Source organism: Astyanax mexicanus, chromosome 11 (assembly GCF_023375975.1).
Source record: "Astyanax mexicanus isolate ESR-SI-001 chromosome 11, AstMex3_surface, whole genome shotgun sequence".
In the NCBI taxonomy this organism is placed as follows: domain Eukaryota; kingdom Metazoa; phylum Chordata; class Actinopteri; order Characiformes; family Acestrorhamphidae; genus Astyanax; species Astyanax mexicanus.
Genome location: NC_064418.1, coordinates 32,566,876 through 32,579,642, shown reverse-complemented (window position 1 = coordinate 32,579,642; position 12,767 = coordinate 32,566,876). Strand labels below are relative to the sequence as shown.

General features: G+C 38.4%; 1 protein-coding gene across 4 annotated transcripts in view; it reads left to right on the top strand.

Moving 5' to 3' along the window:
* The first annotated feature begins 3,964 nt into the window (after positions 1 to 3,964).
* The window catches only part of LOC103039143 (disintegrin and metalloproteinase domain-containing protein 23), a 42,890-nt gene continuing 34,087 nt past the window's right edge, over positions 3,965 to 12,767 (top strand). For 3 of the 4 annotated variants that reach the window (XM_007257968.4, XM_007257967.4, XM_049485029.1), the window contains exons 1-3: positions 3,966 to 4,225; positions 4,903 to 5,108; positions 5,487 to 5,563. In XM_007257968.4, coding sequence (XP_007258030.3) covers positions 4,144 to 4,225; positions 4,903 to 5,108; positions 5,487 to 5,563 — 365 coding nt within the window. In that variant the 5' untranslated portion in view covers positions 3,966 to 4,143. Of the gene's footprint in view, positions 4,226 to 4,902; positions 5,109 to 5,486; positions 5,564 to 12,767 lie in introns of all 4 variants that reach the window. The other variant, XM_022680319.2, reaches the window with a different exon arrangement.

Genomic DNA, 12,767 nt, shown 5'->3' with positions numbered 1-12,767 from the left:
CTTGCAGGTCCACTGATCATTCTGGACTCAAAAAATAGAGCTATATCAGTGTTGTAGACCTTGTGATCCCTCTCATGTGGGGCTCACATGTGGGTTTGTACATGTGTTGTTACTGGGACTGAGTCAGATGTAGTCAACTAGAAACGTTCTGGGACCAAGTAGGGCTGCACATACAGGCCCCACATGGGTTATATCTGGGCCATGTCCTATTACCACTACTGTGAAGTTCTATACATTTCAACTGAACAGTTCAGAAAAGTTTTTAAAATGTATTACCCTTTAATTACAGTTTAGTTTTGATGTATTTTTAAACAATTACATATGCAGTTACACTATATATTATATAAAACATTTTCATATTCATGTAAGAGGGAATTTACAGTAATGTGGTCTGTTCTGCCTTGTTGACCTGTTACTTTTCACAGTATTTTACATTACATTACATTACATTACATTACATTTGGCAGACGCTTTTGTCCAAAGCGACTTACAATAGTCAAGTACAATGTAAAATAAGTTTAAAGGTAAAAACAACTTTGGATAGGGATAAAAGGAGGTCAAAGGGGAATAATAGGATAGAGGAGTGAAGGAGGGGAAGAAGGAAATGAGGTTAGAAGTAGTTAGTGTGTTAGAGGTGTTAAGAGAGTAAGTGCTCTTTGAAGAGTTGTGTCTTCAGGAGTTTCTTAAAGATAGCGAGAGATTCTCCTGATCTGGTAGTGGAAGGTAGTTTGTTCCACTATTGGGGAACTCTGTATGAGAACAGTCTGGATTGCTTTGTGTGAATGTTTGGCAAAGCGAGGCGACGTTCATTGGAGGAGCGCAGCGGCCGGGAGGTAGCGTAAGCCTTCAGGAGCGAGTGCAGGTAGGAAGGAGCCTGTTCTGTCATCACCTTGTAGGCGATTGAGCTCAATGAGCAGCGGGGTGACATGTGCCCGTTTTGGCTGGTTGAAGACCAGACGTGCTGCTGCGTTCTGGATCATCTGGAGTGGTTTTACTACACAGGCCGGGAGGCCAGTTAGCAGGGCATTGCAGTAGTCGAGGCGTGAGATGACGACCGCTTGCACCAGGAGTTGGGTGGCCTGTTGCGTCAAGAACGGTCTAATTTTTCGGATGTTATAGAGCGCAAAGCGGCAGGACCGAGCAACTGTTTTTAGCAACAATTTTAGATCAAAAGTACTTGCATAAAGTGCTAAAGATTGCCTGATGTGTTGCAGCTCTTGTGCTGACGGATGGTGGGGGTATTATTAACTATACCACATGCTGAAATGCACTCAGGGTACATGTTCTCTGCCTCATGCCATAATGTGCACATTATGCGGTCAGTTGTCTGCACTAGCATGTGTGTGATGTGTCTGACTTAATCACAAAGCAACTTTGTCTTATGCTTTGATCTTAAAAGCATCCACACTGGAAGTTTCATCTTTAAGCCCTTCAGCAGGGGAGAACCTGGAAGTCCTGCAGAGAGGTGCCAGTCACAGTGGAACTGCTTGTACTGGATGAGTCCAATCTACCCTATTTGTTTATGTAATGTGTGCCTAGGAGTAGCTGTGGGAATCTAGCATTTAACCCAATGTCCTGTTCTTATAAACAGGATGTGTATGTTTTTTTGTGAGGTCCTGTGTGTGTGTATGTGTGTGTGTGTATGTGTGGAGGGACCAGGTGTGTCAAATACTGCTAAAGCCTGGTCACACCCCACTACACACATCTAAACACAGGACCTCTGTCTTCAGCATAGACGACTCAGCCCTCATCCAGGCCCTTAATGAGAGTTGGTGACAGAATAATAAGCATGTCTGCTGCTCAACTTTATGGGCCACATAGGTTGGTTTGCTGTGACAACACTGAAAACTACCTATAAAATATTAAAAAAAGAAGAAAAACATTTTACCCAGACATAGAACACTGTCATTTGTGTTAAGGGCAAATTTGATTTGGCAATGAAAAGACCAGTTAAATATTTTTCTTATTTTTGCTATGTCTGTCTGGTATTTTGACTCAACTCCTTCCTTTCTATTATTATTATTTTGTTATTACCCTTGACGTATTCACAGATTAGAGATGTAACAGTATGCAGGTACTGGCAATGTTCATTTTTTCTTCTTATCTGCTTTTTCCTGGGTCAGGGTTGCTGAGGGACCAGGGCCTGTAATTAATGAGCAAAAGGCAAGAATACCTCCTGTATAGAGCACCTGTCCGTTACACACAAACACACAGTGTCACACCATAGGGATTGTTTAGCATGGCCAATTCACATACCAGTTGTTTTTGTGAGGTGAAGAAAAGTGGAGAACCTAAAGAAAACATGCCAACTTAGGAAGAACGTGACAAACAGAGCAGATTTACACAAAAATGAAGCCAACCATTAAAGAGAGGAAATATGTGAATAAAAAAAACAAAAACAAAAAAAAACATTTGGGACAGTGAATTCAGTATTCACGATTTGTTAAGCACAAAATATTATGCCCAGCTTTGCCCACTGGTATTCAGTAAAGTTATGTTGAATGAATGTAAGCTAAAGCATTTAATTTATTATAGAATAGGTGTAGATGCATTATAGACAGATTATTGTGTAAAATGAAAGTGTTTGGCTGAATTATAACTAGAAAGATTTATTAAAGTTTCCTGCAAAAAATCAGTATACTGATAAATATAAACCAACTAATAGCAAAAAATGCAATCTTTGAAATAAAAGCTTTGGAGTTACAGGTAAATTTTAATTTCAAAACTTCCTTTGCAATAGAGATAAAAACATCATAGAAAAACATAGAAAAACAACCTGATTCTTCATGTTGGGAGGATGGATAATTCAGATGTAGCACAGCTGTCCAGGAAGCCCACCGGAATTCCTCAACATAAAAGTAAGACAAAGGGCCATTGTGAATAATTTAAATAATAACAGGATGAAATATTCATCACACTGCATGCACCAGGGTGTTGGTAATATGGTCGCCTTTCACTTTTTAACCTATATAGATCCAACAAAAAAAAATAATTATAAAAATAAATAATTAAAAACATAATAGATTTTTAGAAATTTAGATAATATCTAAAATATATCTATAGTTACCGTGAACATGTTATATTTTATGCACTATATTTACATTAAACGTTTCTGTATTTTATTGAAACAATTTATTGCAAGAAAGATTTTTAAAACTAAATTTTTTTTAGATAAATTCAGTCATCTGTCCCATCTGCAGCTCTTAGGAACAAACGCTGCTGGCCAGAGAATAGCATCTGCTGTTAATCAGAAAAATCTGTCCACTAAATTCCATGAATGGTTGAGCAGATAGAAGCTATGCTTTGTTTTGACAAACCCTGGCACATGTAGTTCTAGTTCATCTCCAAAACTGAAAAGCCACCACCCCCTCTGAGTTGCTGTTATAATGCAGCAGGAAGGAAAGGGCCTTCTTGCATGATGTGCAGAACAAACTGAACAGAGTGATGGAAAATTTGAGCTGTGAAGCTGTAACTTCTGACTGGTTCGTTCATTCATTATTCATTTAGCTTCTGAATTAATGTTTTTTTTAAGGTGCGCAAACTAGCCTACAAGACACACACAAGCACACACAAACACACACTTGCGCAGTCACATCATGCTTGTAGGCGTTGATATTATAGCTTTCGCGCCTCTATTGGGGAAAGCCCCGCCCCCTGCGCCACAACTGGCTGATAGTTCTTTACTCGTAAGCACTGCTGACCAATCCGAATACAGGGGGCGGGGCTTGTCTGAACGCAAGGAATTAACCCTCTTGCAGTTTATTTTAATAAAAGTAACAATCATTTAAATTAATTTGATGTATTTATAGTTTTTTTTTATATGTTTTATTCTTTTTAAAATTTATTCTGGCATTTTTTAAATTCAAGATGAAATAAAACAAACAAAAAAAATATCTAAAAGAATTTAAACCACCAGCCAATCGCAGCACAGGGCAGTTCCAGAGCAAAAGGCGGGGTTTGCCGCAAATCGGGTGAGAAAACAACGCACACCATCCTGCTACAGAGCATCACTTTCTACCCGAGCATCTGGCCACCGCCTCCGGCTCTACACGGGACCTGTGCAGCATCTCAAGACGGAACCATGAAGAGACTCGCAGCATCCATACGTTAACACAACGCGCCCCAGACCGCCAGCTATGAATCATGTGGCTGAGGTTTCTCTCCCACTTGCTTGTGAGCGTCCTTGTTTCCGGACTCCGGTCGTCCATCACCACAGCGTTGCTTGGTACGTGATTAACCTTTAATTAAAAGAGCAGCAGATTCAGTGAGTCTCAGTAAAGTCAGAATAACAGCTCGGTGTGATGTCTGACTGCTGGTGTAAAGTGGTTGCCAGTGATGTAGATACCGGTGGGGAGTTTTGCTGGGTTGTGTTGGGGCAAGGACATCCTGTGCGTGGATGCTGAGGACAGCAAGTGTCCTGAGTGGAGAGAGGAGGATGGAGAGAACGATGGAGGGGAGAGGAGAGTGGGGGAGAGGTGGAGTGCACTGGCAGGATGAGCAGGATGATGCTTTTGTTCATCATTAGGGACGGAAAGTACAGGAAGTGCAGGATGTGCAGCATGTCTAACATTCTCCAGGCAGGGCTCAATCTTCATTGCTTTATGATGCAGTTAGATAGACTAGAGAACAGAAATCATAAAAGATCTGTTAAAATTATGTTCAATTAGTCTCTCTTAATCTCTTTACGTATTTCTAAATGTATATAACCGAAATAATATAATTTCTAAATGTATATTTCAATATGTAACACGTATACATGTAATACATTCAAAAGCTACATGGAATGAACCTTACATCGATTATTAACACTGTACATTTTCTTTACTTTCACCGCCTACAGAGATTCCCCATGCATTAACACTATGTTTCTTGCTTTATGTGTGTTGTTGCTGTGGGTGACAGTGGAGAATGAGCCTGGTGGGGATGCAGTTTCAGTGCGGGTGGAGCAGGATGCCACTGCGCCAACACACACACGCAACGAGAGCGGTCAGGAGGTCGAACAGGCAATCACATACCCCTCTCGCCTCATCTACTTCTTGAACGAGAACTCCGAGAGCACCTACCATAACCTCAACACCTGGGCCAAGACCCCAGGATATCAGGGCCAGGTCAGTGTTGCTGCCATTGTCTGTTAAAAAAGGATGACGTGAGTTTAATTGCAATGAACTGGCATGATATCAGTATTGATGTCTCAGTGGTCATGTCAGGGTAATGTTTGTGCAAGAGAACTTTAATGCAGACTGCAGTGTCTGCTTTTGCTTGGGGGATTGGACCTCACTCTTTAGCACTACCAGCTGGCTGCAGCTCACGGTTTTGGCAGCTTGCATGATGGAAAGCTCAGATTACTACGAAGCTATGACTTCAGAGAATGTACACTTTCTGATATTTGCATGGACATGTGGGTGACTGTTTCTGTGTTTATTCTACTAAGCAAATGAAAGATTGTTAGTAAATAACTCTTGTCACTTTGCTTCTTTTTTCTGTAGGCAGTTCATTTGGCACAAGCTACATTTCAGCTTGAAGCCTTCGGGTCCAGATTCATACTGGACCTCACGTTAAATAAGTAAGTGTTATACTGTGTAACACTCTAATGTCAACAGAATTCATCAGATCTTAAAATATTAAAAGCAGTTTCCTGGTATAATGTGGTTTACATTATTGCCTTTATATCCATAGGTTTATCCATTATGCACATACAAAATGCATGACTCACAGTGTATTGGGTTTCACATTGTCATAGCCCAGTCAATAATAGACTATTGATGTGTTGTGGCTCCATTGTTCAAAGACATGAGCAGTCTTCAAATACAGTGTGTTGTAGAAGATTGACATCTGACTAGATGTTTCCTTTTGGAATCATCAGATCTACAAGATTCTTAGGGTTTAATTCCCAATAAGTTAAAGTATTTATGATTTAGTGGTTTAGTTGTGTTCAGGTACAGCGTGTTGTAGAAGAAGGACATGTGAGTAGATGTTCACTAAAGATTTCCTGCTGGAAAAAACAAGTCCAAGATTTCTCTATTAATCTTTTAAAGCATTTTTGTTGGTGTAGTTGTGTTGAGATATAGTGTGTTGTAGAAGATGGAGTCCCAAGTATATGTTTCTTAAAGGTTTCCAGGTGGAAATATTTAACTTCTAGTTAGTCAACAAAGTCAGAGTGATCTGTAATTTAAGGCATTTCTATTGGTTGTGCCCTAAAGTCTACACTAAAGCATAGGTGGGCTGCATTTTTTGGCTGCTAAGCCATAGAAGGGAATGTTCAAAGTGAAGGATCCTTCATAAATAGCAACACAACTGATGTATACCTGGCCGCCAATTACTCACCATTCTTTGCATCTGTACAACACAAAGGAAACACCAGATCGCTAAGATCTGTACGATTTTACTCATCTTAATTTAGTGCATTTTTATTGGTTGCATTGTGTTCACATATAGACTGTAATACAGCCAGAGTAAATTATGTAATTTCTGTTGGTTGAGTTGTGTTCTTATACACAGTGTAATACAGTCATATACAGTTTGTTTTCTTCTGGAAACACCAGATCACCAAGATATACAATGTTTCATTCATGGTAATTTAGAACATTTGTATTGGATGAGTTATGTTCAGATACAGTGTGCTGTATAAGATGGGCATCTGAGTGGATGTTTCCTGTAGTGAACATCAGTTTTCCAAGATATACAAGATGTAATTTCTAGTAATTTAGAGCATTTCTTCTGGTTGATTTATGTGCAGATACACTGTGTTGTAGAAGATCGATCATTGAGTAAATTAAATCAAATCTGATGTTTGCTTCCTAATCCTTTATTACCCACAGTTCTCTGCATACATGCAATGCAAAGGAATTTCCAAGATCTGGATAATTTGATTTTTAGTAATGTAAAGTGTTTTTATTGATTGTTTTACATACAAGCTCTGTTCCAAAGCCTGAACTTCAGCTGAAGTGGGCTGTATTTTTTGGTGGTTGTGTCATAGAAGGCTATTAGAAGGCTATTCCAAAGTGAAAGACTATTTGTACACAGCTGAAAAATGCAGCCAACATTTAGTTCAATTTTGAAGACACAGCTGTATTCTTCATAATCATTTATTACCCACATTTATCTGCACATGTACAATGCAAAGGGAAAAACAGTAGGAAGGACTCTTTTTAGAATAGTCTTACGTCCTAAGTTGGACTTCTGTATGGCGGTTTCATTCTGGAAACTGTTGGTTGAGTTACATTCATATACAGTGTGTTGTATTTAGAGATGCATTATATGGACAAAATGCAGTTTGTGATGTTGGACATCCTCATATAATTATGAAATGCAAAAAAATTAAAATCTAATTTAGTCCCTCAAAGGGTTTTCTGCACTTGGTTTGGCTGCACTCATTTCTACCAGAAATAATTTGGTGTGTGGTTACAGTTTACAGTAAACCTCTACCTCACTCTACCTCACTCCGCCTACAGCCTCATTATGTCACATGATCATAGTCTGTAGAATGAAGTGCTCCCTCTGTTGCTGTGTGTAGGTTATACAATCTGAATTTGTGTTGAGTTATTCACAATGTTATTCACCTTTTTGAATGTGTTTATTGTGAAATATCACAATAAAGAAAATACTTAAAAAGAAGATAGAAATATGATTTATCACAAAGCCCCATTTGTATTAGTTGTGTTCTACTGGAAACATCAGATCTCAAAAATGTACAATACTTAATTCCTAGTATATTGGGCAGTTTCTATTGGTTGATTCCTCATGATGTGTTTGCAAGCTGTCAAGCTGAATGTTTCAGATGAAGTTTGATCTTACAGCCACCATATGCTGCCTTAGGCCATGTTTTTATGATTAGGTCTATGGAACCATACCATTCACTGATTGGCCTTTTTTATGTGCTGAGACAACTGCCCTTGGCTGATTATAATGAGGGCTGTCATCTTAAATCTTTATTAACTAATACATTGTCTGTTGTGTCAATGTGTTAATTGTTGATGTCCATGGTTGTTAATAAAAATATTGGTTTGCAGGGCCAAAGTTAGTTAATGTGAAGTCATGATACTATAATCAAGCCTATAGTCTAGACAGACTATACACTATACAAGCCTGTAGTCAAAGTCAGCTGTACGAGCTCATGCGATTTACTTGTAACAAAATCAATAGCTGGCCAGGCTGGTGTGTGTTATATATGAAAGCTCACTGCTGTTATTGGGTAATTCAGTTAGTGTAGCTGAATTTATGCAGTGTATTTTGCTCCTCTTACACTGATATTGCCTGCTGTTGTTGTCGTGTGGTGCAGACAGCAGCTATCCGCCGGTCTGGAGGCCTGGGAATCTCTGATTACTGTAATTGAATAGAGAAAGAAGCATGTCTGTGCCAGTCTACTGCTATAATTCATATGCAGAGCAGACAATCTGGTTTAGGGACTGAGCGCAAGGTCAGTTTTCTATGTGTTTTTCTCTGAATATCTCCTGTGATATTATTCTTTCATGCAAGAAATGTGTAACTTATATTTTTTTGTCTTCAAAGCAAGACTTTAGTCTTATGACTGCTGCAATGGAAAGGATTCTGTAGCTCTGATTTTTTTTATTCTTTTAATGTTCAAAGCATAGGAAAACACTCATTCATGGTCAGCTGTGTGAGCTGTATGTGTACTTTGTGGGTGAGGATGGCTGTGGTTGTGGGTGTGGGCGTTTTGTGCCCACGCAGTGGCCGCTGTTGTGGCTGTGCAGCAGCGTTAATCTAAATATAGCAGGCTCTCTCTCTGCATGCAGCCAGTGGCTCCTGCTCTGCTCTACTCCCCTCACTGCACCTGTGCAGCACAATTCTGCTTAGTCCTCCACATCCCGCTCTCTGTGCCGGCGTGCTAAAATTACCCTACGCTCAGCTGCTCCAGACCTCTGCTCAGGGATGCTTTCTGCAGCGCTGCAGAGGAACAGAGCTCCATTAACCACTTCACTTCCTCACTCTTATGATGGAATAATTGTCATGCCTGTACATCTCTGACAAAAAAAATATGCACCAAAAGGAGTTGTTGATTCGAGCAAAATGTAATATGTGTGAATGTAATGATATATGTTAGTAATTACAAGGTAAATGTAGTTTTAATAAAACTGTACACAGTGAAATTGAAAGGAGGCTCTAGTACCCCATTGAGCATGGACTCGTACTGTTTCTGTATGGTATCCTGCAGCACATTTGCCCACAGATGTAGCTGTGCCTGGAGATCCTACACACTCATAAGTTGCCAAAGCTGGCATCCCAGCTGGTCCCATTAATGCTTAATTAGTAACAAATCTGGGAACTGGGTAGGCCAAGGAATTGTTGTAATCTGGAAGAGATATTCCTGGGAAACCGTTGCTGTGTGTTAGCGAGCTTGTCCTGCAGAAAAATGCCAGTTGAAAGTGTTAATTGCATTTGTTGCCAAAGACGATGCAGTTCCAGTCCATACCAGTCTAGATTTATTGTTCACAACACCACTGCAAATAAAGGCAATGTTGGCTGGCTGACAGACGGCCTAGATGTTGGGCAATTCATTGAACGACCCTCCTGGTACTCTCAGTGCAATGATGAGCCAATCTCAAAAAAAGTCAGTCAACCAAGCAAATTGTTTAACCGTTTTTTGTAAGGCAGCAGGAGAAACGTTTTTACCCCCACTTGTGGGAAGACCCAGTGTCTAATCAGAACACATCTGGAATCATTTATATATCTGCCTGAGACAGCTGCAAGCTGGGTTTTTTTTGTTAGTGAGAGTATGCAGGTACGAATTTGAATCAATTAAACTCACAAGCATAGTACGAAAACTAAAATATAGCTTCTGTTATTGGTATTGATTGTGGGTTCCAGAGTTACATAAAATCATTTTCAAATACCACAAAGCCAGGCAGTGTGAGTAATGGTGAGTTATCATAGACTTGTTTGGTACTGAGCAATATTTAGCCTACCGTATTTTTTTGCACTATAAGGCGCACTTAAAATCTTTAAAATTTTCCCAAAAAGTCAGTGTGCCTTATTATACAGTGTATGTATGAAGTCAAGTTGTAAGAAGCAGTAAAGTCACTCCGCTGAAGTAACTTACAGAGTTATACAGGAGTATCAGTTTAGTTCTCCAGCATTATTAGCATTAGCCACTAACTGCTCTAATCGCTAGATCTTTCGCCGTTCATAGGGGAGTATTATCGGCCTGTAGCCTGCTGCTACCCCCGGCTAGCACTGCTGAAGGAAAATTAGCATTACCTGCTAACCACGCTAAGTGCCAAGTCTTTTGCCGTTTAGTAGTGAGTATTTTGGACTGTAGTCTGCGTGTTTACCATGTTAAAACAAGCTATGTCTAATGAATTGCTAGCTACTATCACCCTGGCTTACCGGAACACTCTGCCGGTTGGCATTAGCCGCTAACTGCTGATAGTGCTAATGGTTAGCTGCTAATGATAATATAGCTGCACCCAGCTTTAGTGGAAATCTGTAAATCTAAGCTTACTGTAAATAAATGAAGCACTTTACTCACCCAAATAAACAGTTTTTTGTTTACTTAACTTAGCTTAGTTTTACAGATCTACTGAATTAGAAGGAAAACACTGCGACACCCCTGTGCCTCACTAGTGTTGCACAATAACCCAGTGTTCCTTGAGTATAAAAATAGACCAGAAAATAGTTATTGCTAACTTTATAATCTTCTGCGCCAAAAAAAATGTGAAAAATATAGTATATTCATTGTGAACAATATGGTATATACTACAATTTATATTTAAAACTAACAAAAAAACAATCATATTCTCATAACATCTAATGGTTAATATCTCAACCATAAAACAAATTAATCGTCCATTGTTTGTCTAGTCTAATCTGCATGTGGCTATAAATATTTCAGCAAAATACCACAAAGGTATTGAAAATTGCACTAAATTACTATTTAAAAAGGATTACATTTGTGCATACAAGCAGAGCAGCATAGCATTATTTTTATTGATTAACTGCATACAAAACATGTATTAACACATGCACACACACACATTTGTTCTTGTATGAGGTTACTGAATGGAAATCTGGAAGAAATATTTTTTGGTTTATTGTGAAAATGATGTATATGTTGGGTATGATGAACATTTACTGTAGAAATACATTCTACAGTAACTTTGCTTAAGTGTTTCAGGATTTTCCGGCAAAAAACATAAAACCAGTTTTGTGGACCAGTGTACAGGCTTTTAGGGTTTAAGGACTTAAACACATGTGCATTTTTTTTTTATTTGCATGGAAAGAGTATGAGCTGCCCACATTCTTTGTGTGTGTATGTGTGTGTGTGTTGGCTCGCTGAGTCAGGTTTAGAGATTTGTGAGGGAGTGTTAGAGGACATAACAGTGAAGGTGAATCCAGCACAGAGACCCAGTATTAATGACACCTTTCACTTTCTTTTACATGTAAATACATATATACCCCTACACCCACAAACATACATAGTGAGTGATCTTCACCTCACTTCACTCTACCACTGAATATTTAACTGAGACCACATTCATATCTTTGATTATGACTGCTGTCCTACCTTTAAGTAAGTCGGTGGTGCTTCCAGACAGCCAGTCAGCAAGTTTAATTAAGGTATAATATTTGATTTAGTAGTAGATATTTGTGGTGCAAGTTGTGTTTATTCCTTAATGGTGTAAATACAGTATCTTCACTTTATTCACAGTAAACAGATACTTCATAAACATGTATCAGAATGATAATTTTTGTCTAAAAGCAAAACCGAACAGATTATTTTTTTCACTTTGTTAGTATGTTAGTCTTTTCATATGATAATTATTTTGTAACTTTTCTTACAGTATATGGACATTATTTTTGATATTGCCAATGGTGTTTACTTGGATATTTGTTAAAATAGGAAATATCTTCACCAATATTTTATCTTGTTGCTCAGTTTCCTAAAGGTTAATTGTCCTTAAGAGTGTAATTGCATTATTATGATATTATATTTTCAATATAACAGTGGAAGTAAATGGTCTTCAATTAACAATATATTTTTTCGTAATAATTTCTGGAACAATATTTTGTTAAAGAAAATTAGTTATTATTTCAGGTCTAAAAGCAGTTCTTACTTACAAGATAGGACCCACAAACTCCATTATGCCACCAATTTTGGATAGGTGCATGTTCTTTCCCCTATGTATAAAAAGCAAGCCATCTTTTCAAACTGCTGAAAACTCAACATCATTGGACAGCTGAACTCGCTTGGATGGACTTGTAATTTTGCATTGATTGGGTAAACACTAATAGGATTGTAACGTATCTGAAGCTGAACATATATCAAAATATATTTTAAATGTTACTGTATTGTGACTTGAGTTTTATTTTCACGAAGTAAAAAAGTTGTCCCCTGACTCTAAGCTAATGACAGACTGGCTTCCCTTTTTAGAGAGCAGTGCATTAAAACAGTACCAGAAACACTTAAGACCAATACCATGATTAATTTTTCATGTAGTCTTGAGTCTTTACGGTATGTTGTGCCTGCTTAGGTAGGTCATAAATTTTGGTAGTCATGAACAAAAAACTCTAACAGCTTTAAAGCCCAGTGGTCAATCAATTCTCTGCATGAAATATGCATGCTTAAAGTACTCTCTGCCTGTTCATATCTGTCCATAGTGCTACACAGTGGTAACTTCTGTATGCTGTTATATTCTCATTCTCTTATGCATAATATCTCTATATTTGCACTATTGGCTCACATGTTTCTTGGAATGGAAAATGGAAGTGTATTTAAAGGTATTTGAGTATTTAAAGGTGCTATTGAAGGT